The sequence below is a fragment of the Schistocerca piceifrons genome, chromosome 8, assembly GCF_021461385.2.
Source record: "Schistocerca piceifrons isolate TAMUIC-IGC-003096 chromosome 8, iqSchPice1.1, whole genome shotgun sequence".
NCBI lineage: Eukaryota > Metazoa > Arthropoda > Insecta > Orthoptera > Acrididae > Schistocerca > Schistocerca piceifrons.
Window position 1 is genome coordinate 476146931 of NC_060145.1, and position 27537 is coordinate 476174467.

The window sequence follows — 27537 nt, forward strand, 5'->3', positions numbered from 1 at the left end:
TAATAATAATAATAATAATAATAATAATAATAATAATGTGTTTTTTGTCATATCATGTTTGAGTGACCAGCAGTATGCCATACTGGTGCATAATGAACACATTTCATACACCTGCAACGAAGTAAGGAACCACCAACTAATGGCAACTGGTGACTTTTAGACTCAACACAAAGATGATAACTGAAAGGCCGAATTCCTTATGGTGGACTGCATACGACATTTTTAGATATGAAGGACTAACAAATCCAAACAGTAAGTATCCATAATTGAGGTAAGATGAGAAAAAGGCTTCATAATACTTTTGAAGTTATGTCTTACCTACGTGCAATGACATGTTACTAACACTTTCAAAATTTCAAAAGTTGGAGCATCTACTAGCCACAGCACACACTCTTCACACAACACCTTCTACAGACCTTCATGTTACCACTTCACATTTCTCTCTTTGCAGATCTTCATTTTGTTGTATGTGAAGTGCAGAGAACACAACATTCCTATCAAGTGAAAAATATAACAGACCTTCCTAGAACTATCACACACAGTATGTCATTCTTTTCAAATATACTGTTCCCAGCTTTTCTTCATCCTCATAGTCCACATAACTAAATTAAATGATGTTCCTGTTCATTATTTAAAATCAGTAACTGATAATTCATGTTTAAAGAATAAGTGATAATTTAATTTATTATAGCCAATTTTTGATTTTGTAATGGCATGTGGACAATCCAGTAACAAAATCCACAGATCAACAGTTTTATATAACTCTGGTCATTACATTACTCCCCTGATAGTGAACCATAAGTAGAATATAAAAAAGCTTCTGACCAGTTCAGTTTTGTAGTACAATATCTGATACAAATTTTATAATAATCACAATATATTACATTCAAACTCTTCTTAAAACATGTCAAACATGAAAGAATAACTAAAAAACATCCCAAACATGCAAAAAATGAAAATCTTTTGTGAGGAATTATATAACAAACACAATCTTTTGAAGAGGTGATAAAATTCTGGACCCAAAACAGTCTACCACGGTATTCAATACAGATAATACAACCCAGAGTGATTCAAAAAATGCCACTGTACAACGCATTAAAAAAATTTCAACACAGTATACTGTAAAAGGTTTGCAGCCAGTGGACACACAGGACTTCACACCAATAAAAGGTAGTAAATTAGTCTATATGTGACTAGAATAAAAAAATTGATCTTTTCTTCCTTTAAAAACTATATCCTCTGTTAAGATGTATGAGCTCCAAAGAAATATGGGACATACGAACTGGGAGATTAACCGGACGCTGCTTCCAGATTTGACATGAAACTTTCTATCCATTTTCATTTCTACCATTTACACAACAATTATTTAACAAAGTACAAACAGCAAAAACATCTACATTTAACAAAATTATATATATATTCTACAGTTAAACAAAGTCTGTCCCTGCCCTAAAAGTATCATTCTTTACAGACAAACACATTCATAAATATTCACCACCTTGTACACTATAGTCTTTTCCTTCACTCAGAAAAAACAAGAATCAGACTACATAAACTCTTTGGGCAAAAGAGAATCTCAGGCATCACAACACCATAGTCATTTAAGTTTTTAAAGCTGAAGAATTTTTTTCCATTTGCTTCTGAAATGTTCCCTAGTTAGCTGATGATATCTTCACTGAGTCAAGAACAGCTCAAGAATATTCACTTTTTTAACTATCAGATGTGAAGAAACAGAATGGCAAAAATGTTGTCACTGTATGTGCACTTTGCTATCAAGTGGTTTAATAGAGCACAAACAACAGAAAAAGCCAAGATGGCCCACAACTTAAAGAAACTGCAGCAAATTCCTATACTGTAATCATGTTTCATCTGTATCCGAACGAGTGCCCAGCACGAGTAATTGTCCATGAACTCAAAAACTTTAATGCACAACACATTATACACAATGCATAAAACTGATGTTTAGAGCCTTGCTAACAAGTGTCAGCTGTTTAATGTTGTGAATGTGCTGTGTTCTGTATAGGATCACTTTATGTTTGACTTCAGGTGTTGCAGGAACTCGTAGTAAGATAACGCCGATTCTGTACGGTCCTCTATGAGTCGTTCTAGAAACTTCCCACGGCGAGGGCTGTCGTCCCTGTAACACACAACATGACAAAATATTAACTGTGTAAGAAAATACTACTAAATCTAGACTGGTGAAGAAAGACTTTTGAAGTAGTAGCAGAAAGGGGAAAATGTGTGGGATGTGTGGAGAAGGACATGGGTGTTTTATCTACTTCCTCTCAGAAATGAATGTTCTGCTCTGGTATGCAAAACACAATTACCTTGAAGATCACAATATGGTTCACTGGATGGCTCTGATTTTACCACTGTTCTTGCAGACCAACATTTTCAGCCTCTTAAACATATCCCAGATATCCACATCTAAAACCCGAATAACTTTCCCTAAAATTTCTCCGCTGTTTCTGTGCATGATCACTTTATGATCCACATGTCTACTAATAACACCTTCCAACATGTTAATGTTTTCCCAAACATGACTTTGCTGCCATCAAACTGAAGTTACAGGCATTTGCTTCTCATTTAAAGGACAGAAAACCCATACGCCGGCAGCACAGTCATGGGCACTCCTGTGCTACAATAGTCATAGTATATCTACAACAATCTTTCCTATCAATCAAAATCCAAATTTTATTACGTTGTACGAATTTCTTGATGACACCTTCATGATCTCAACCAATGCTGACATGATGCTTCCTTAATTCTTTCAGAAATCATTACAGATCAAAATAATCCCTGCCCCCTTCCACATTCACCCCTCTTGCAATCTCTCTCTCTCTCTCTCTCTCTCTCTCTCTCTCTCTCTCTCTCTCTCCCCCCCCCCCCCCCTCCACACACACACACACACACACACACACACACACTTTGTTTCCACCTGGGACAATGGATAACACTGACCAAATAATTCCAATCCCCAAGCTATTAAAAAAGCTTTACCTAATTACCAATTGGGAACACCTCTCCCAATTACCACATTACCAGCTAGCCTACTCATAGGCTGAAAAGAACCCAACTCTACATAATGGACCAGATCTCAAACAGCCAGCTTTACTACTTGGAGCAGAGACTCAGAAGTACAACATATTTCACATGACAAAACATATGTAACATGATTTCCTCACTTTATTACCTTATAACTTCTAAAGTTGCAGGTACCGGCTTCTCCGACTGAAGATGGTTAATAAATCTACGTAGCCTTCCAGATTCTATCGTTTCAAGCTCTGGTAGCTCATACTGTAACATTAAAACAATAACAATGAAAATAATGCAAATATATTATTATTATGGCCATTCAGAAAATAAAAATTGTGAGTTTACCTGTAAAACAAATGTTAACAAAGTGAAACTTTAAAACACAGGTCTTATTTTTTACACTACCTATACTATTATAGATACACATATCACAACAAGTAAGTTCCTCATTTCCATTGTTGTATTCATTAGCCCATTAGTTAATTCCAGTGTTATACCCATCTGAACCCAATGGTTGTATCACAAAATTATAAGAGCAGTGCTCTGTAGTGAAGCATTCAGGGAACAACTCTCTGGGTAAATTACATAGTAGTAGTTAGAATAGTAGGCATAAGAATTTCTTTTGTAGCTATCTCACTTATCAATAACAATGTTTCAGTAATGCATTGGGGAAAAAAAACTGCTTTTATGAGTGTGTGAGGCTTTGGCTATTTATCACTGTGACCAGAAACGAGGAACAAGCTAACTGCCCTTCCCACAGTGGTATTGACCATCCACCAGATCAATGCAATATCGAGGTCCATTTTTATGCCACAAAGATCACTGTACAGTACTTGTCTGGTACCGCCACCCAAGCACATCTCAATCCAGTCCTGTCACATGCTTATCCTATCCCACTACAGGTGGGGCCACCTCTGAAAGTAGCCGTGCCATGTACTAGCTCTGCTGCAATTTCTGCAAAGTATTTTGTATGTGCCTGACCACCTGTCAACTGTTGTCCTGAATCCATGGCCACCACCAAACTCTGGTGGAGAGTAGAGTTAAGAGTTAACCATCCAGTGGTGGAACATAGTGCCGAGCACAACATGATGATTTCAATGGCTGCTTCACAACCTACACCATCTGGATACTCAAGGCCGACCCCCCCCCCCCCCCCCCCCACACACACACACACACACACACACACACACACACACAACACCAGCTTCTTGAAATTACACAGATGGGAGTTATCCCTTGCAACACATCATTCAATACTGCAATCCTCCTGGCCTCAATCTCTGCTAGTCCCTGATCTGCTCCCATCCCATCCCTACCCTTGTCCTCGGTCCTCAATTCACTCAACCTAGAAATACACCCTCTACCACGAAGTTTTCCTTTCCTCTGTTCTGTTCTGCCTCCTCCTTCTCAATTCACTCCTCCACATCCATTGTCTTTGTGCACTACACTAATTCAATGGTGCCAGTTCGTTTCCTATCTTGTGCATTTGCTGCCTACCCATTCCACATCATGCATCTGCTGCATCTAATTTCTAGTCATGAGACACACTTTCCTAATTCTCCCACCCACCTCCTACTATCACCCTCCCCCCTCCCCCCCCCCCCCCCCCACCGCCCCACTATCTGACAAGATTTCACCCCAGTTAAACTCCAGAGCTATAGCGCTGGCACTAAGTACAAGGTGTGATCAAAAAGTATCTGGAATTTTTGTTTCCCTTGAAGGTTCTTTATTCATCAACATCAACTTTGTCACCTTCAAAATAATCCCCCTCAGTTATAATACACTTGTGCCAGCTCTTTTTCCAATCTCAGAAGCACTTCTGGAACTAATTTTTTGTCATGGTGTTCAGCTCCTTCAATGAATCTCTCTATCTCACCAACGGTGACAAAATAATGTCCTTTCATGGTTCTCTCCAGACGCAGGAGTAGAAAGAAGCAGCAGGGGCCCCATATCCAGCGAATGTGGTTGCCGAGGCAAAATGACAGTTTTGATTTTTGCCAAAAACTCAAAAAATCATGAACAAGCATTGAGGTGTGAGCAGGAGCATTATTGTGATGCAAGTTCCACGAGTGGTTTGACCACAATTCTGGTTGTTTTCTTCGGATTGCTTCAAGCAAATGGTGCTAACTTCCAGGTAGTATTCCTTATTGACCATATGACTATAAGGCAGGAACTCATGATGCACTATCCCATTGTAATTGAGGAAAACAGTGAGAAGAACCTTCACACGTGATCAGATTTGCTGACAGTTTCCACTGGGAAGATTGCACCCTGGTTTTGATGTCATACGTACATACCTATGTTTCATCGACTATTATAACCTTCTTTAGAAGTTCTGGATCATTGTCTACTTCATTCAGCAATTCCTGAGTGCTGTCTATTTTGGAATGAACTTTGCTGCTATAAGTTCCATGCCCAAAACATCCACAAAAATGGGTTGACGTGAGCCAAAAGACAATGCCGACATCATTAACAACCTTTCTCATACTGATTTGGTGATTTTCCAGAACCATTTTCATTGTCTTCAGTGTTTTATGTGCTAGTGCATCCAGGGCAGTTACCTTCAATGTCTTCTCGGCTCTCTTTGAAATGTTTATGCCACTTGTAAACTCATATCTTACTCATAGTGGATATACCAAAAGCCACAGTCACCATTTTACATGTGGTGCTACATTTTACTAAATTTTTCAAGCAAAATTTAATGCACATTCTTTGATCAATCTCTTTTAAAAGTCAAAATTCTCTTAGCACTCTAAACCATGAGTAGCCTTTTCAACTGTCAACAGTAAAGTCAACTGAGCTGAAAATGCCAACATACATCACGAAAAAGTGTACCAACAAGATTTCACAAAAATGTGTGTCAACAGGATTTTAAAAAATTGAAAATCAGGTGTATAAGTCCCACAAAATTAAAAATTTCCTGTTACATTTTCATCACACCTTGTAGTCTGCTGGCACAATGTAGTCATGTAGGTGTGCATATGTGGAGAGGGGGGCACACCCTAGCTCAGAAAAGGAGTCGCCTGAAAGCTAGCCGAGTTTCCAGTATTGTTTGTGTGTCTTTCAATTAATCAAACCCTCTACTATTTGATTAAGGGACTGCTAACTGGCTTTGCAGTACGTCTTCAAGGTTATTCACAAAACTATTTCAAAATGTCCATAATAAGTTCTGTGCAATTCACTAAATGTCTCTAATATACCCTTACATTTTCAGCTTATCCAAATATTATTCCTATACGGCTAGGCCCCTCAAGTTGGAGCCAGAAAAGAAACAATTGAACACGCTGCTCTGGTTGAGCAGCATGCGTGCTAAGTGGGGATTGATGTATCACTTCCACATTTTAGGAGGATTTAACAAGTAGCCCATTTGTTGTGGAAACTTTTTTACCCAATTTCTTCAATAGAAATCCAACACTGTTTTTGCCATTTTAGTTAAATAGGAAAATGGAGAGTTATTCAATTTATTACAAATGGAAAGCAGAAAACTGTGAATGTTCTACAGTATTAATTTGCATCTGAGTAACTGTTTCCAATAATTACCTATATTTTAAGATAATTGAGGAAATACATAGAGCAAACTAAGTTTTAAACAATCCACCAAAAAAGTAAAGTTACACAATTAACTTTTCATGTCTGTTGCTTGAGGCTTTTCCGACAGACTAGTCATACAAATGGTTTTCGGTTGAGATGTTTGACATAATTCCTAAAGCCCCACAATATTTCATCAGCGCAACTGACCAACACTCTCTGATGAGACGAACATGTTTGTCGCACATGGTGTTGATCAGTTGCATCAAAGAAATATTGTGGTAACTTCACGATAACATCCAACATCTCCCCTGAGGACCATTTGTTCAGTTTTCTGTTTGTTTGCTGTACACACTGACATCGCTGTGCAACACTACCACAGCATGCCACTAGAGGAGCCAGGACAAAATGGTGCTTCCCGTCTCCATCTTATCAATGGGCAGCACCATTTTGTTGTGGCAGCACACCACATTACTGTGGCAGTGTGAATGTGTACTATTACTGCTGATGAGCCCCTACAAACAAACAACTATGTAACTTTATTGTGATACTTGGAAGAGCCTGACATGACAAAATTATTCCACCTCGTAGGTAAGATATATGACACAGGCAAAATATCTGTGGACTTTGAGTACAATATAGTAATTCTGATTCCAAAGAATGCAAGTGCTGACGGGTGTAAACACTACCGACTGTCAGTTTCACAAGTTATTCTTGACAGGAAAGAATACCCCACCACATATGCATTTCATCAGCTTAATAAGCCTGAGCAAAATTATTCTACCACTGCAAAGGAAATGTTGGGACAAATACGTAGTATTTCTTATTTGAGATGGTATCCATAAGGATTTAAGTTCACAATGATTACTGATCATGCAGCTTTAAAACAGCTACTACGGCTGTAAGATCCTTTGAATCTAAATGAATTTCAGTATGATGTAATCCTCAAACCATGTGTTAAACACACAAATGCTGACACAGTTAGTAGGAAGACTGGGTCACTGCAAGTCTCTGGGTTTGATGTTAAAGATCTAAATAAAATCAGTAAGAGTGCCAGGTGTATCACAAATAGCCACAGTGTCATATAAGATGGGATATCGTGTACATCAACCAAGTGTGGACCACTTGTGATACTTTAAGCAACTTTGCGGACGGAAGTATTACGGCAAGTAAATGATTATATATTATTGGACCATAGGAGTGAGAGAATAATGGATAGTAGAGTACCAGAAAGGTTCTGGTGGAGGACACAACGCGCTGATGTTCAGCAGTATGTCAAGAACAGTATTCCGTGTGTACAATGTGCTGATTTATGTCACCAACAGATACAATTACAAAGACTACTAGAGTCCGACTAAGCATATCAAATGATAGAAGCCAATACTTTGGGGCTGCTTCTCATCAGTCAATGAGGTAACACGTATGTATTAACAATTATTGATCATTTCTCAACGTATTTAATAACGGTAGCAATACCAGATCAGAAAGTGAGCACAGTAGTTCACGCTATGGTAAATCATTGGATGCTGAAATTTGGGGTATTTTGAATAATTATTACAGAATAAGGGGCAAATTTCATGTCTGATGTCATTAAGCAGTTGTGTCGGTTACTGAAAGTTAAGAAATTATGTACGAGCGCACTCCACCCACATTCAACATGGTATGGAAAGAGTTCATAGGACTACATCAAAGATGCTAAGCCATTATGTGAATTCTGAACGCCTAGACTGGGACAAATATTTAGATTTTGTAGTTATTGCCTACAATTCAAAAACTCATACAGGAAAAGGGTTATCAGCTTACAAGAAAGAAGGTGAACACATCAAGGTAGTTGCAAAAACTAAAGAGTGTCTGGCAAAAGATAAAAATGGGCCAACAAGAAAGTTATGATTACCAGGATGAACTTCAGTAGTTCATACCTGTAATATTAAACCTTTTTGAGGGGATACAGATTCCTTTCCTCAAGCACCAGGCAAAATGCCAAGTACTAGAATTAAGAAGCAAAAGAGTAAATAAATATCACAGAATAGGCTGTACAGGTTGGGACAAAGGCAAACATAGTCTGAAATGTAAAAATACATAAGTAATGGTAGGATTTTTTCTTTGTATTCACTGATCCATGTAATGTACTTAGGAATGTAGGTATTTTTTGTTGTATTCCCATTTTTTTAAAGGAGAGAAGTAGTATATGTATAATATTTTCTGTAGGTGATTGTGAGGATGATGCTTAGATGGAGTTTAGTGAGTGTTACAATCTTGCTCATCTTCAGAGCAGAAGAAATTGTCAACCAGCCTTTGCTGGATGGGGTTTTGTTCCACAGCAGCTGGATGTAGTCCTCACGAAATACAGTTGGTCATTGAGACTGACTTTCGACATCTGGGAGGTAAGGAATGTAGTGAACAAGGTTGCAAGATATGTTCTTACGAGTGCTACAGGAAGCAAAACATGGCAGTATGATAGGGGATAGAGAGCAGCTGCAGCAAGTAAATGGTACAATCCCATATTCTCTAGTACAGCGGAAGAGAAGATGGCTGAATGTGGGTGGTAAACAGCTAAAAACTGTGTTTGGCACAGCAGTTGACGATATTTCAAGTTTGAATAGTGCAATAGGTCAAGCGCAATAGATCAAGTGCAAGAAGTAGTAAGAGGTACAGAAACAACAGTGGTTTGGCACTCATCATAAATTACAAGTTGAAAGTAAGGATTGTTAAATGTAACTAAAATGATATGTAAAATAACAACTAAATTACAGCAATATCCTAATGATAGAATGATTACCACGAATAAGGACTTAGGTATAATATAGAATCATCTGAAAACATTAGATAGCAAAGTTGGGATAGCTAGGCTAATGAGAGAACTAGCAAACAGTTACAGTAATGTTAGAACAGAACTGGAAAAAATTCAAGAAGCTGTCCACCAAGACCAGAACTGGAAAAAATTCAAGAAGCTGCCCACCATGTTACGCATAAAAATTTAAGCACTGCGCCGTTGTCACCAAAAAGATTTTTGCACGGTTTACTGCAAGCAGTAAAGGAATTTCCTACAGTACAGGTCTGCAGCACATCAAGCACATCATTACACACACACACACACACACACACACACACACACACACACACACACACACAAAATCAATCTCTCACACAAAATCAATCACGCAATTCCCAGTAACTAGCTTTAAGTCACAACTGTTGGATGTTATATGATTCAAACATATTCAGTTGGATGGAGTTTTACTGGCAGATGGATTAAATTCTTGGTTAATGAAGGATTACTTGTGTCTAAACAATGAGAAATGCATGTAGTTCTATCAGTAGAAGACCCTGGTAAGTGTATTATTGAAATTATTACTATTCATCCTGCATGTGTAGTTCAAACAGATAACCAGTTGTGTGAAGTACACCTATTTCTGGGGAATCCGACAGCACCCGAGTGTAAGAAGGTAGTTATGAAGTTATGAACACATTTTATGAATAAAAAATGATTGGATTTATTCTGTGTACGAGCCGCAACCGATAATGGTAAACTGTTACAAAAACAAGACTTCTACAGGAACAACCATCACAGGTATTATGGTAATTACTACGGTACAACCAACACCGTATTGACAAGAAAATCCCTTCAGAATATTTCCTTTCTAAATTATGTGGGAAGAGGAGGGGAGCAAATCCCGGATTTTTCCTGGGTTTCCCAGTTACTAACGCTCTTATTTCCCAGGTGAAAATACACTTTTTCCATGTTAAATAACAACAGACTTTCCTTTGGAGCTGTAAAAGTTACCAATCCTTTGAATGGCAAAGGTTTTATACACCACTGTTAACTTCTTGGCACTTTAGGACACAAAACCCAGAAAAAAACAATGTGTTTTGGAAAGCTCTTCGATGTGTGGTAACATGTACTCTGCACATTTTCATATTGCGGAAGTATAAATACAAATTCCACAAAAATACAACACAGTAGCTTCCAAGGAACTGAAATTGAGATAGCGTTGGTCAGCCTATCATAGCTCATGTCACATGATCTCACTAGCCAATGCCAGAAGTTATTCACAGCATAGGACATCTGATACAGTCAGCCAATAGCAATATCACTGTTAAGTAGTGCAAACACACACATGGAAAAAGTTATTGGTTTAAATTGATATACATACAGTATATCGACACAAAAAGCTAAGCTTTCACAGATAATATTGGTCTCTCTTAATGTGTGTCACCCCTTTAAGATACAACAAAAACAAATGTGCCAGTAACATTTTAAATAATGGCACAAATGGTTGGTCCCCTGGGTTTGAAATTTTTCTATGTGGTTGGTGCTCAAAGGGTTAAGTTCTGAATGTTATTTAAGAAATTCTCCATACATTCCCCATGCGCAACATTTGCCTTGACACCCCACACACAAGTGATTTGCCAAGCAATTTTTATCAGTATTATGAATGTCACTGTGTTCTGCTGTGGAAAATGAACTGCTATGTTTAGCAGCAGCTGCAACTTATTATCTTATCCCCAGGAATACTTGCAAAACATATATTCAAAATAAATAAGAATTATAATTTATTAAATTTGCTCCAAAACACTTTTCTTCGGAACTGTAAGTTACTTTAACATATTACGTTTCTCACTGATGCCAAATAAGTTGTGAACATCTTTCCTGTGTACCAATACAAGTCATTTTATGTTTATTACTGCTCAATTCCTTTTCATTCATTGTCTCGTAATTTAACTGCAAGTATTTACATAATTTACTCGGTGTGTCTATAGATAGTCAACAGCAGCACTACTAATTACAGTAAGTATATTATAAACTGTATGAAGGACAGTTAGATTATATGAAATGACAAGGGATTTGAGTATAACTATATAATAGATCTGCCCTGAACATTTTAATTTAAATGTACTCTTAACATTATTGTAGGTAGCTATGTCATTCTATTTAGAACTTAAAAACTTGAACAATATGTATAATTAATTCATAAATAACTCAAAATCGTAAGAGGGAGTCCAATGTATCATGACTGTGAACTTATCATTAATTCTATTACTATAGCACAAGCTTCAAAATGCTAATCACTGCAAAATCGTAGGGTGTAATTTGTATTACTTGTTAATATAAATGACAACTCTGGCTTCCTCTTCATTCTCAGAATAGCTTGCAGTCCACGGATAAATAAATTCTAACATAAAATTCTTACTTTACGTGGGTAAAGTGAAACGACAAATCTGCACAACCATCCTTAATAAACAGAGAAATGACTCGTTGCCATATTGCCACACACTGCTGCTAACCAGCCAGGCAGCCATATTGGGTGTACGAATTACATGCAATCCATTGGAATGCCAGGGGTTTCCATGCTACCATCAATCAGTGACTGATTGCACGTGTGTGGGCAGGTCGCAGCAATCTACAAAGCCATTCGCTGCCCACGCAATAGATTGCTGCAATCTGTCGTTCGTGTATGGAGTCCTTTAGAAATGTCAACAGTTGTAACATCACACTGATAAAAGCAGTTACAACGTAATGCATAGTTTTCACTCTAAAACCCCAGACACATTTTGTTTCAGCAGATGCATGTGTGTGCACAGTGTTTCATTGTTGTGAATGCCCCATTTTCTTTGCAGCTACAGTTTTATTTTGGTGTTATTCTTTTGTTTATGTTTTACTGCTGCAGCAGCTGGCTAAAGTAAAATTAATTGTTAAAAATATCAGTGCTTGCCAGTCGAAATTACAAACATTTAATTGAAAACTAAAACAATGAAAAATCCCCATATTTTCCCGTATAACTAAAACAATGAAAAATTCCCATATTTTCCCGGATTTTTCCCAGATTTCCCAGTTGTCGCGGGGTATATACACTTTTATTATACATTAAATGCCATGGTACTACAGGGCACAGAGAAGTTAACTGATGCATAAAATAGGCAAATTGCTGTTGATAAAATGTTAAGACATGTTTACAGATGTCACAGTGAACAAAAGCAGAACACGATTACCACCAGTGTAACAGCCAGTAGTATAATCATAGTACTATATCTTATACCTTTTCCTAAGATGTAAAGCAACACAAGCAGAATTAAAAACTACACAAGTTCCCTCTGGAACGGCTTGTACCGTGAAGAAAAACAGAAATTTTAACATAGATTAAGTTGGTAAAGAATATTTTAAGTAGAGCAAGATTTCATATTAAAGGTTCAGATTTTTTTTTTGTTTTTCCTAGAAATTCAATTCAAGTTTTTTAGAGAAGGGGATTACGTTGTATGTTGTATGCCAACCTTGTACAAAGCAGCAACCTGTTAAAATTTTCTAAGTCCCAAAGAAAACTATCTCACTTACATTACGGCAATGTCAACATTTCTCAGGTGCAAAAAATAACATTTGACCAACTAGAGCTGATCAGGAAAAAACGTAACACTGACCCTCCTGGCAAGCCAGACAGCAGACCTTAGCAGAAATGTACCAGGTTAGAGCAGCTGGACAAGCTCATGTCACCTTTGCTATGCCATGAAAAAAACATTGTTAGTGCAACAATGTATACCAAGAGCTTTTATGAATGAGTTCTCAAACTTATTAAACAAGCATGGCAGAGTGAGAACCGGTGATATCTGCATAATAGGAAGACCTATGTAACATCGGGGAAACATTAGCCAATACTCCGCACCAGAAATATCCCAGCATTTTAGGCCATAAGGCAGTCAGTCAGATGGATTGTACATAACGTTCACATTCGATTTCCTGATTACAGTAAAGTGATGTCTGGCACAAGTCTGTTGTAGATTTCCTGCACACTATTGCGTAATGATAGCTGCTACTGGGAGAGATGGCTACTCTGCCATAATCACTTGTTGCGTACACCACAGCCTGCCATTGTCACAGATGGGGAGGTCAGGGTGTCTTCCCTATCATCCCGGGTTAGGACATCAGCATTCCTGATAGTTTGGTGGACTGACCAGGGCTACCTGAACAGCAGGCCAAGAGTATCATACTACATGGCAACCATCATCACAGTTCAACTGGTGAACAAGAACAGCAGTGAGCGGCAAGGGACATAGCAGGTCCCAAATTGGTGTGCATCAGCCCAACACACGCATCGCCTTCACTCACTCACTGCTGCAGCATCACGGTACGGCCAGTGCTGGAGCCACTGCGGGTGGTGAACTGTCATAACAGCAGCCAGCCAGGAATGGAGAATGTGGTGTCAGCTACACTGAGTGAGCTGAAAGCCGCTTAAGATGCTAATGCGACAGTGATGTCAACAGCGAGTCGTGACACTGATTATAACTTACGGAAATCAATACCGCTAACAACAGGTCACCACCATCCTTCTGAGGAAAACTTGCAGGGAGCAAACTAGAAGATTGCCTTCTGACACACAATCATCTCTACTTCCACCCTACCAGTCGTTACCTTCTTGCAGTGTATTTCACAAGCATGAAACCAAAATATAACATTAGTACTGCTAGGTGCAGAGGCTAGGTATCTGCAAATATCTTTCCTCACAACCATACATTTGTTGCTGTTTAAAGCACTAACTTAATTAACTAGAAGTGGAACCAGAGTCTCTCGATTTGTAGAACATGGTGACAACAAACATTAAGTACCCTGGGAGATAAAACATAACAGACATGGAAGAATGTGCAGACATTGGGTAGTCAAAAATGGGTATAAACTGCAACATTATATAAAGCTTTGCCAATGGATAAAAATCTATATGGTTTTTGACTGAAGTTAACATCAGCATGCTCCTGAAATGTTGTCTGATAGGCTGGCAGCTGAGAATACCAGAGAATTAAATCTACAAAAATCAATTTCCAGACTCTTAATATCTGAATAATTAAATTCTCCATTTGATTATTTCCAGTTATCTTTTCTTATATGAAAATATTTATCATGATAAATAAAAAAACTGTGCTTTACTTACCATGTCTTCAGGTATCATTGAAAAACTTTGAACACCAAGAGCATTTATACAAAATTCAGGAGCAACATTGCGCCCAACATATATAATCATATGATCACCAGTGTCCATTAGGAATGCTCCTCTAAAATCCAATTTTTCTGCACTGAGATGTAGTCTTGGAGGTTGAGGTATGATTTCACCATTCTCCTGTGGAATGCCCTACAAACAAACAATAAAACTGAATAACTTCCTTTGTGCATGAAGTGACAGAAGTGATGAGAATATTTGCATCATTGTAAAACATTCCTTAGAACTACATTTCCAAACAGTGATATTCATATAAATAACACTTTTATTATCATTGTGATGAGGGAAGTAGTAAATTCATGAACAATGAAATATTTATAGTTAAGAATAATAGCTTTAATAAGTTGCTGGAATATCTGCACCCCCAAGGTTAAGCAATGGAATACTTTACTGATAGCAATTCATGGGGCAAGCCCTAGCAATAGAACCGACAGGAAAGGAACTGGAAACAGAAGTTAGAAATTATTATGGAATGAAATACATGTGATTGAAATACTTCATATATCGTATGTCCTACACCCAATGTTAATAGGTCTCCACAAAACCAATGCAATTCATTTGAGTCATTACAGCTAAATGTTTAGATTTATTACTTTCTTTGGTGGCTGTCACACTTCTGGAACTAAGTCCATCCAATTCAATCTAAAGTTAAGCAGTTCAATTCAGTTCCTCACTTAAATCAATAGGCAATTTCAGCAGAGTGCATTCATAGTCAATCTCAGCTCAACAAGTGAGTAAATGGAATTGTTGTTTTAAGTACTTCTTTGACGATTTAAGTGTACCTCGGTCCACCTGTATAGCCTTATGCAAGAAACAGTTTGTAGCACAGGACATAATGAACAACAGTAACATCTGTGCTTAAACTGAGCTAGTGGAAAAGTAAGAAACGGTGTGAGCAGCAAAAGTTTGGTGTCTAGTGGTAACTCGGGCATGTATATGTGTGCGCATTAATTTTATTACATGGAAAAACATCAGTGGCTTCACTTATGAGGCCCGTATCATTATAGTAGTGAAAGGTGAATATCTCTACAACTAAGACACAAAAATACTACATTTATGTTGACATTAAATTTTTCTTCAAAGCACTGAGTTGCGAGCTGACTAGCCCATGATCCACAAAAAGTATATTAGACTTACTGAAAGAGCGTTTTGTTTCAAGCATTGCACTGTCTTCATTATCTCATACACTGTCAGTATGTTGCTAGAGTGTGTAGTTTATACATGTAGCTAAATTTTAGCAAATAAGATACTTCCAAATATTTTCCTTATTAAGGATTGAAGCAGTAGTTGTGCTGAATGCTAAATACTAATGAAAAATTATACTGCTGGCATGTGAGTGGCTGCCGAGTTTTCTGAGTCTTGAAGTTACACTCAGCTGTGTATGAGTCTTACTGCCAGCAGTTTGAATAATGGGGAACCATCAAAAGCATTTGGGTGCAGCCATTGTTGGTTCACACTGGTGTGAAGCACTTCTGATATCTGGAATCCAACTTCTTCCTCCATTCTTTTTGGTGACACACAAAAAGACAAAAATACTGAATATCCCTTCAGCTTGCTTGAACAGATTTGTTGATCTGCAGTATAATTCTCACAGCAGATGGAGGTCCTCTGGTCTGGCCAAAAGAGGGGCAATTAAACTATGTTCTCCATTAATCTCTCTCTCTTTTTTTTTTTTTTTTTTTTTTTTTTTTTTTTTTTTTTTTTTTTTTTTTTTTTTTTTTTACCTACCTACGATATAGAACGGATCATCCATGGTTACTCTACATAGACCAACTTCTTCTGTGTGGGCAATAAAGCTCCTACAAAATTCATAGAATGATCTCATTTCCACCGAGCTGTTGGTTTAAATGAGTAATTTATTTCTGACGTGTTCAGAAATGGCGATTAGTGCTTAATGAAGTACTCGTGTAAACTATTAATTCAGTGGAAATAATAATTATGTTAGGCTATACATGTCAGCTTATACTTCTATAACATGTAGGCACTAGTTCCTAAAAATTTTATCATTTATTGGTAGTACACAACTGGTGAGTTGGGATTAATTTGGGTAATTCTACGTGTGTATCTTAACTGGATTCATAAAAAATCTACTCACTATGAGGTGCCAGGAGAACACACACGTAAAAGTAACTAAATGTGCAAATTTTCAGAGCCAGTGTCTCCTCCCCCCCAGCAGAAGGGTAGTAGGTGAACGAAGAGGGATGAAGGAAAAACTCTGGCGAGATTTAGGAAATGGGGAGATTTACAGAAAAGTTGCCCAGAACACGAGAACAAGGAGACTTGCCGAACAGGATGAGAAGGAAAGATTGCCTGCTGGGGACTGCACTGGACGAGATTTGAAAACCTGAGAGCTCTAACATGGAAGGATAGGTTAATAAGCAAGACAGAGACTACCAACAAAACATCATGACAGACTTAACAAGAGTGTAAAACTAACTGGATTATACATGGTAGACAGGCAAAGGGGAGGGGGGTGGGGAGACAAGAGAGAGGTCACAAAATAAAAGATATAGAAAACCAAAGAGGAGTGGAAAAAGGAACAGTTACTGAAAACAAATCCTATGACCGAAAAAATTAACATAAATTTAGGCCATGTGGGTGGTGAGAGCCAAGGCTATTTGTAACACCAGTTCCCACTTGTGGAATTCTGAAATGGCTCTGAGCACTATGGGACTTAACAGCTGTGGCCATCAATCCCCTAGAACTTAGAACTACTTAAACCGAACCAACCTAAGGACATCACACACATCCATGCCCGAGGCAGGATTCGAACCTGCGACCGTAGCAGTCACGCGGTTCCAGACTGAAACGCCTAGAACCGCACGGCCACACCGGCCGGCGTGTGGAATTCTGAGAAACTGATACTGAAGAGCACGCTCTACAAGATACTGTGTGCTGCCAATATACACCCTCTGTCTATGCCCATTCTCCTAACAGATAACTACATGGTAGCCAAACCAGTGTAGAAGGCCAAGCAGTGTTTACATTACAGCTGGGACACAATGCATCATTTCACAGGTGGGTCTCCCTTTGATAGCATATGTACTGTTCCTTACAGGGCTGGTATAGATGGTGAAAGAGTGTATACAACAAGTATTACAGTGGGGACAGTCAGACCACTGGTAGATAAGTAGGTGTAGAAGGAGCACAGGGTCTGACCAGGACATTGCAGAGATTTGGGGGGTGACAAAGCTATTCTGTGTGTGGCAGTCACAATATCAGACAGAATGGTTCTCGTTTCAGGGTATGTTGTCTGATATCTTGCCCATCACAGCTAGAATAGCCCATCCCCTCCACCAATATGGAGCAGCTGAGGGTAACAGATTAATGTGGTGTTCAAATTAAAGATACCAGGAGTTTTCAAAATAAAATGATTAAACAAGTATGTGCAATAACAGAGACTAACTTTGAACAAGTATTATGTTTGAAACATCCTGTCAGTTTAAAACAAACTGTGTGTCTGACTGGGACTCAAGTCTGTGACTTTGGCCTGTGGCAGCCAGCTACTGTTATCAGCAGAGCATCCAAGAATGACCAAGGCCCACCCTCACAGCTTTATTTCTCTCCTATGATTACCACAGTTATACTTTCTTATGCCCGCAAGAAGGTAATTGTTTTATACTGCCTTTTACCATTTCAGTTGACTCTTCACCTCCCACGTGAAACATTCATCAACAAATAAAACTTTTCAAATGGCACAAAATTGGAAGAGAATAGTACATACGTCTTTTACTATACCAGCAACTTTTTTGGACACATTGCAAGTGCCATTTAGTATACAGTCTGAAACACCGAAAATAGTGCACCAAGAAGGGAGCATTAGTTAGAAATGAAATTTACTAGACATAATTGATCTCAAAATTAAGACATACAAACAAATACAGCGAGTACAAGTAGACAGATACAGTGCAAAAACAGAAACACGTTGGGCCCCTTTTACTGCAATACATGCCGCAACACAGTCTGGCATAGATTTGTTTGGATGTCTAACATTGTCCCGAGGCAGAATGGCTCACAAATCTATAACAGCAACTTCCAAATCGAGTACAGAGCAACATGGCGGAATCTGGCGTTTCAGTATATCCCACACACCGTCGAAAGGGGAGAAGTCCGGGGAGCAGACTGGCCGTGCAAAAGTTGGAACATGACATAGGAAGTCTTCAAGAATTTGAGTTATATGTAGACACGCATTATCTTGCTGGAAAAATGCCCCTGGCAGACCATGGTGCCAAAGAATGTCATCAACATAACACTGGCCTGTTAAGGTTCCATACACCATATGTAAGGGGGACTGGCTATCTGAGGCTATCATCCCGACAGACCATTACACCAGCTTTGTATGTGGTATGGTGCACAGTGGCATGGGACAGTAGTGTTCACTAGGCTGCCTACACAACTATCCGGTTATCATCCACCTGAAAACAAATCGGGATTCAACAATAAACACCATATTTTGCTGGTATGTGGCAGTCCACATCATCCTGGCTAGGCACCACTGTAGACAGGGTCACGGATGTCTTGGTGTTAATGGCAGGGCACGATGAGGGCCGTACGAGGTACCTCCATGCCCCAAATGTGAGTAAGTTTTAGTATTTAAAATTTACAAAGAGCTCATCTAATTTGTCTGTCACTTTTCACCTGATGTGACGACGATCTACCAGTTCACACTAGAATAGGCTGAATCATCATTAGCAAGGCCGTCTTGCCAGTCAAATCAGTTGCCAGATCACACAACTGGTGAAACTGACAGCTCTTGGAGCTGCTACTGAAAAACCTCTCTCTCTTGTTCTGTGTTGCTGCCTAGAGCAGATGATAAATGGCCTACATAGTTGCTTCACCTTTGAAATTTTCCTTCTCCTTCAAGACAGGTCTGGCGCAACTGCAGTTAGCTTCTCTCATCCTCCTGGCAATCCTTGCCATGTAATCCTCATGAACAAACAAACTAATACAGTTTCTTTTTCTAAACCCGAGCACCGTGTATTCCAATCTCACATAACTTTTAAATCCAGACTACACCTCCGAGGGGGTGTACATGGCACGTGATTTGCAAATTCACATCTGCAAGGCCTTCGGAAATGGCTTGTGAAACAACTGGCACTCACACATCAACTGTATCGTGGAGTGGGTCACTGCGGGATCCCTGATCACTTGCAGCACAATCATTCCAACCTCTCACCTCATTTTCCTGGTCACTACAAACCCAGTACATCGCATGCGGGTGCCATGTAGTGTCCACTGCTCCCAACATATCTGACAGAATACACTGAACGATTGACCTAGCAAGTCACATAGCATGTCGACCATCCTGCGGTTTTCATGCCAATGATTAGAACCCCCTCAAAATGCGATCCTTACGTGTGTGACTCTTCCACTATATGCTGTATAAACAGGGCCATCTTCCTGATTGTAGGGCCACTGTAGGGTCTGTGGGCATGCACATTGGCACCAAACTTGAGCAATTTACATATCAGATGTCAATCTATTATTTGCAAAGTTTCACCATTTGTTTGTACCTTTCTTGCCTATGGGAGCACTATTTTGGATGTTCATGAGTGTTTATCCAATACACATTTCACTTGCGGCTGCAGAATGTTTTACAGCACATTTCAACAGTACTAAACACAACAAACATGCCAGAACACTTAATGGCTTTCTGAATATCAAGTAACATTAACTTCTCCAAAAGCATTCTGGTAGTTGTGTGTTGTTGAATAAGTCATATACAGAAGCCGAGAAGTACAGACATTATAAAATAATACTTGACTAATTTAAAGACATTGTCTCATTACTTCCTATTGCCTATTTCCAGAATGCATTGTAATGTTAATTATTTTAAAAACTATAATGAATCACAGCAGCCAGCGCATTTATAATGTGATGATCATTAAAATTAAGTGTTGTAACACACAGAAATACAATTCAAAGAAGGAAAAATTAAAATTACCTGATCACTGAGGGAATGAACAGGATACATATCTGGGTAAATGCTTTGTATAAGTAATGCCAAAGGCAGGTTTTTCATCTGGCACATGGCAAATAAACGATCATCAAGTCTCGTGCTCTGCCCAGTGCGAAATGCAGTCTGAAACAAAAAACCATCAGTCACTGCATTAGTCACACTAAAGAATTTAAACTGAGCACAGAAAGCATAGTGAAGCACACATTCAATGGAACACTAATAACTTAGAACTGAGTACTCAGTATGATCTCAGAAAATCCTGTATGATAAACAAACAAAGAAATGAGTAAAGATAACCATTTATCATAGAATGAGTTGCTTAATTTGCATTGACTTCCAAAGCAAGTTCTAGAACATGCAGCATGTGCAGCAGATGTCCTGTTCAATATGCCACAGTTTATATTTTCTTCACTATCAATTTTCAAGTGGCTAATCAGAGTTTTACTTTCCAATTCCTTCTTTTGTGTCTGAATTAACTGCACCAATAAAAGACCATGAGGAAGTAAACTCCCATCAGAAGCAGAAGCTTTGGGGATGTGTAATGAGGCAAGGTTAATGTTAACATGAGACAAAGTATCATGGACACAATCTGTATACTACATTGACAGCAGAACAATGACTATGCTGATTAATGCTATTCACACTTATGCCATCTACATTTAATCTAGTAAGCTAGTGATCACAAGCTGCTACTTTAAAATGGGCTGCTGCTGCTGCTGCTGCTGCTGCCACCACTGCCACTGCCACTGCCACTGCCACTGCCTCCACCTCACTTTTACTTCAGAGCTGATATTTATCTGCCGTTAGTAACTTGACATCTACTTGATTACAATTGTGGTATTCACAGAAAAAAATTTTTTTTTACTCTTATCAACACTGAGTTCCCTTCTGAATACATTACTATTTGTTATAACTCTTCATGGTAAACACTGCTATACTCTGATTAAAATTACTTTGCAACTGACATTTCCAATGAGTCGAGCGGTAGGGGCCAGGGGTCAGTCAATTGCAGCTCTCTTTCTCTGGCTAGAAGTGTTCGCTGCACTGTCTGTTCTGCAAGCACGAGCCTTACCTGGTGACAAGGCCTGCATGAGATAGTAGGGGACCAGGGGAAGCCGTACCACATATGCAATGATTTTTGCACATTCAGTGGTAACACTATAAAGATACTTTTTACGCAAATAGGGCAAGGCTGTATCTTCCGCTGTGTCAGTTTTTGAGGACAATATCAAAAGAAATATTTGATGATATTATTTGGCTTGACAAAGTAAGAGTAACTGCAAGCTGTTCAATGAGCACAGGCTGGACAGATGTTTAACTGGCACCACGCCACAACCCATGAGAAAAGTTTACAGACTGATTCTTCTGCATGCAAGTACATCAGTAGGGATTGTGAAAAACTTCACAATGATGTTTAGATTAAAGAAAAGTACTGATTATCATGAACAAATGAATGAAGACACATTTCATTTCAGGGGTGGCTTAAGGACTCGATGTTTACAAACTTCAGGAAACTTCAAAATAGGCATGAAGAATGTCTCTTCATTTGACTACCCTCAATAAGGTGTCTACATTAGCTTCCGGAAAACAAGACATTATTGACTGGTGACAATGAAAAAAACATTCCCACACCAGATGACTGTTGAAAGGGTGAACTATTGGATTTTGTAGTTGAGAATAAACCACATTTACCTCTATAGGTTATACATGAAATGGAAAATAAATAAATTTTATGGCCATATGATACTCAGACTGCGATCAGGTCATAGCCACTTCAATTGAACTGAAATCATATGGGCTCAAGTTAAGGGCTGTGAGGCAAAGAACAACAAAAACATTATAATTGCAGAGGTGGAAAGACCGACAAAGACTGCTACAACAAAACTTCGTCTTCAGATTGGCATAATGTTGTAAGAGATATGAAGGAAGTAATAATGAAAGCATGGGAGAATGAACATGTAAATGAAACTAACACTGAATAACTTACGGTTTCACTAAATTTTGACAGCATTTCTAATGGCCATACAGATGATAGTGAAGACTTAAGTGGTGTTCATTCATCAGTGGTGTAGTGTGTTAACTCTAAAATTCAGCTGTGTTCACACCTTACAATTTTCTCCACTTAATTAGATAATTTGTTATTTAGCAAGATTCATGCAATCGCTTATCTTATTGCCGTTATTTGCCTGTAGCATGTGATTACGTTATCTCGTGCATCGACATCAGTACAGTAGTAGCAGCCCCCACAACTGCTTTCCCCCACTACTTTCAAAGATGTTGGCAAGAGACAGAAACAAGAAGATTCATTCCTTTTTTGTTGTGCACACAAATCACAATCATACGAGCACGTGGCATGTTCTGTAAGAGGTGGCAACTCCATTCCCCGCCACTGCCATCTGTCAATCCCAAAGTAATTTTAATCTGAGTATACTTGCTGTGAAGCTAACAGAATCTTTCAGTCCCTGACTGTAGCTACTCAAATAATTTTTAGAAAGAGCTACTAATGAAGTACAGTTTTCTAACTTTCTTTTGAATCACTATGGATTCCGTATTTCTTGCTTTAGATGGGAGCTTGCTGAATATATCATCAACAGGGTATGCAACCGTGAATGAGGAGGCAAAATCTACATGAAAGTTATTTCTTTGTCTTGTATTGTGACTCTGTGTATATCACAGATCAGTTGAAACCAATTTTTATTATCAGCAACAAAAACTTATGAAATACACGTACTGGGCAGCGAGCATAAGGATTCTTGGATCCTTAAAAAGGCTTCTGCAAGATGTACAATTATCTGCTTTACCCAATATCCTTACCGTTTGCTTCTGCTGAACAAATACTTCATTTATTTGAGGTGCACTGACCCAACAGTATAATTCCATATAACAACACGGAGTGAAAATATGACAGAGTTGCCCCAAGTTTCCTCAAGTGAAATTCCTTGATATTTCCCAGATTTACGGACAAGTTTCAGCCTTTTTCCCCAACAAATATTACATTTCAAGGGTAAGTTAAGACATAAGCAAACGAACTGTTTTTAGATGGAGAAAGCAAGGCAAATGGTATATTGTTTCATTAAGACCACTGATATTTTATTTCAATAAAACAAAACACATTAGGTGATAGAAATACGTACTTCTTTGGAGTCGCAAGACAGATTTAAAATACCTTCAATGATTTTAGAAATAATCTCAGAAAAAAAGTGGGCCTCTTGAAAGAAGTGTACAAGGTGGGGAAGAATTGTGTAATGCAACACTGTAGGTGACCGCCAACAAAATGTCGGTTCTACTATGTTCATTATGCTCAGCTTTACTCATTGTGTTGTATCTATTATTTTACAGGTACTATGCGATTTTTCTTTTGATAAATATATTGAGTACATAGTGTACAAACCGCCAGTGACTGACAATTTTCTTCTTTCTTATTGTCCATAATTTCCAATACATAAACTACTTTTGAAATGCCAAAATGTACTAGAATAAATAAAATGTCTGTAAAACACCACATTGTACAACGTACTTGTGGTGAGACAGTCGCAATTCCTGAAATCCATCACCCACGGCATCTGGCCTGCTGAGGAGCACCGCACTCCTGGGTCATGGATAAACTATAAAGGTCTGCTGCATAATGCCACACAGAAACAGACTGATGATGATGGATGATGATCTGCAGACAAATCAGTGAGACTAGCTCTGACGTGTAGGGCCTGCACATCAGTGGGAATTGAAGGGCTTCTGATAAGCAGGCCTGATCTTTTAGAGATACCCACAGAAATGGCCTGCAGTTTTGGCCCCTTCATGGAAATCCACTCATGTGGCCAGTTATTCAAGAGTCACAGACAGCATGTTAATGAAATGAGAACATGGTAATCAATCCATGCAACAGATAACTTGTTCAAGTACTCTGAATATCAATAATAATGAGGATGGGTAGCAACTCGCCGTAAAGATGAATAATGAGGATGGGTAGCAACTCGCCGTAAAGATGATCTCTGAACTGCAGACAGGCATGTAGAAAAGACAATCACACTCTCACAAGTAAATTTTCTGCCATAGCTTTTGTCAGAAAATGAGAGCACACACACACATTCACACTATCATTGAGACACAACTCATGCACACATGACCGCTGCGTCTACAGTCTCTGAGAATCAGATCCAAACAAACCACTCTTCATGCCTCTCTACATCTTGTCAGCAGCCGCTAGGCTAGGGGCAAGAACTGGTGGCACCACTGACAGCAAGCTTAAGGGAGTGGTAGGAAGGGGAGAAGCAGCAGGAATGAGGGAGTATGGAAGCGGTGCCCATACTCAGCTGTGCCCAGCCAGCAACAATGTACATCATCTCATTAAACAAGTCATTTCATCTGTTGAAACAAAAATGAGATTTTTCCATTGTTTTTTCAAATTTCCCTGATATTTGCATGACTTGTTTGAAATTCCCTGATCTTCAGAACATATGGTAACCTCGTACAAAAAAAAAAAACCAACTGTCTTGTCTTTACATCAACACAGAGTTAAAAAAGCTTCATTAGTTCTTCCACATGTTGACTCCATTTTAACTTGTTACCCAGATACACACCCAAATATTTTACACACTTTTACCCTTTTACCACATGTTGTTCCTCAATACACACAATACACATACTTGCACACAATCTCACTCACAGAGCACAAAAAAAATCTGTGTGCAAATTTTGCCATTTCAATTACATGAGAACATTTCATCGCTTCTAAAAGTTAACACATTGTTGTAACTTACAACCGTAGGTTAGACTGACTGCTGTTATTGTGTGTCTTTCTTTGGAGTGTGACAGTAGAATGAAACTCCATCAGAATTCCATTCAGATCTACCTAATGGATAACCTTAGAAACTGGGATACTGGCAATCCGAATTAAGCAAAATGTTCATACTGAAGGTGGCATTCCATATATTCCTCCACATCACGTCACACCTGTGGAAAACACTAGATGCCTAGATACTGAGGGTCTATGCCAAACAATAGTCAGCAGCTTCACAGCAGATTACATACAGACACAAAAGCCTGGGACCTCTGGTTTGGCATATAACTCATCAGCATGCCAATTTTCTCAGTATATGTGCAGAATAAATGGTCATTACCTACAGAAACATATTCAACTAAGCACAGGCAGAGGTGAACAGTTGTTTTGTAAAGATTAGTAAGTTGCTTTGCATGAAATTCAAAATCGAGTTATAGTATATATAAGTAACTGATACATTCAAAAACTTAGAAGCAGCAGCACACTGAAGATTGTGACGACCACCGAGAATCTTTACAGATGTAATGACTGCACAGACCGATTCTTTCATTTTGACGTAAACTAATACTGTCTCACACAAACAAATTACAATACCATTAACTTCTAAAAAATCATTTTATTATACTATGCGTGGCACTTTTTGAGAATTTGTTCCCCTTTTGTAGTGGTTTTGCTTTTATATTTGCTAGGTGAAATGCATTTCTTGCAAATGAGGTACAGAACTTTATGCTTTGTGTGTTACACAATTATTAAATTCTGTCAAGTGATGAATACAAAAATATCAGAAACAAAACGCAAAGAAAAGCAAAATGTATTTTGCTCAAGGTGGGCACATAAGTTTCTGGATAAATAAGAGTTATTTATAAGCAAATGCAATACTTGTGAATGAGACCAAAGTCTCCAAACATATCACACTTAACACAACTCATTTAAGAAGTGACTGATGACAGAAAATGTTTTTTCTCTGTGAGAAATAACATTACATTTGCACAGTAGAAGAATTCCAAATACCCATTATATTACACACAGAATAGCACACAAACAAACAAACACACAAAATTTACACATAGAAGCAATAACAAACAATTGCTGCCGTAAAGAAGTGAAACAACAAGGCACAATTTCACTTTCTCTACCCCATTATATACATGCCAGACAAATGTAAATATAAAATCAACAGGCCGAAAATTAAAATACTTACAGAGAAAAACTGAGTGATTCACAGCACAGCAGACATTAATGGACAGAAAGCAGAAAGACGAAAAACTGCGATCAGAATCAAATGCACCTCCTCCAGGCAAAAGAGGATATAGGGGAGGGGGGGCACAAGCAGGATCTCGGCTCCAAACAGACATACAGGATTAAGAGTACCAATATGGATTGATGAGGCTTGACAATATTTGAAAAACTGAAAACGTGAAACGGAAAGTGAGAATAATTGGAAAACGCAGAGATTTATAGAGAGAAGGTAAAAATAAATTAAATGAAAAGGAAAGATTCTACTTCCCCTTTTTTGTTTTATTGCGTTCCTGTTACATTCATTTATTTTACGTTCTCAAATTTTTCTTGTTCTCAGTCTCCTCCCTATTTTTAATTTGTTCATAACTTATGTACAGTCATCTGCTATTCGCCAACTTCTCTCTCTCTCTCTCTCTCTCTCTCTCTCTCTCTCTCTCTCTCTCTCTCTTACCCTGCCAGGAGGAGACATCTAATTCTGAAAGCATACGATCTTACACATTTTTTTTTGCGTTGCCATTGCATGCAACTTTTTGGACAGATTTTGTTTATTTTTGTAGTGTTAACAAACATAAAATCTACATTATGCGTCACTGCACTGAACTCTGTGCAATTTTTGGTTGGAATTACTACAAAACACGCAGGTCATAAACCACTTATTAGTCAACAAAGAATTTTCTACTCACATATTTTAGAAGTGCAAGAATGTAGAGAGGTAACAATCTTAAGCTGAATGGTGCAACAAGTCCTCCACTAGCTGCTGCGGAACCCTGTGCCAATCTGTACGCAGACAGCACATCAATAGCAACATTGATGAAGGCATCACGAGCATCAGAAAGTGACGATTCATGGGAACGGTCCACAGCTGTGAAACCACAGATGAGGTTTAAATAAAGTACACTCCTTCCTCACATCTGTACATTAAAAATAAATATTTTAACACACACTGCAGTGTACACTTTAGTTAACATAACAACAACAACAAATTTAAATCTCGCAAAAAGTCTATGTAAGCTCAA

At 38.4% G+C, this 27537-nt stretch overlaps 1 protein-coding gene across 2 annotated transcripts in view; it reads right to left on the reverse strand.

Moving 5' to 3' along the window:
• Window positions 1–657: 657 nt before the first annotated feature.
• LOC124711222 (protein transport protein Sec24A) overlaps window positions 658–27537 on the reverse strand; it is a 144627-nt gene continuing 117747 nt past the window's right edge. For both annotated transcript variants that reach the window (XM_047241181.1, XM_047241182.1), the window contains exons 17-21: window positions 27205–27383; window positions 20491–20628; window positions 14481–14678; window positions 3194–3297; window positions 658–2137 (exon numbers count right to left, since the gene is read on the reverse strand). In XM_047241181.1, the coding sequence (XP_047097137.1) occupies window positions 2026–2137; window positions 3194–3297; window positions 14481–14678; window positions 20491–20628; window positions 27205–27383 (731 nt within the window). In that variant the 3' untranslated portion in view covers window positions 658–2025. The remainder of the gene's footprint in view (window positions 2138–3193; window positions 3298–14480; window positions 14679–20490; window positions 20629–27204; window positions 27384–27537) is intronic.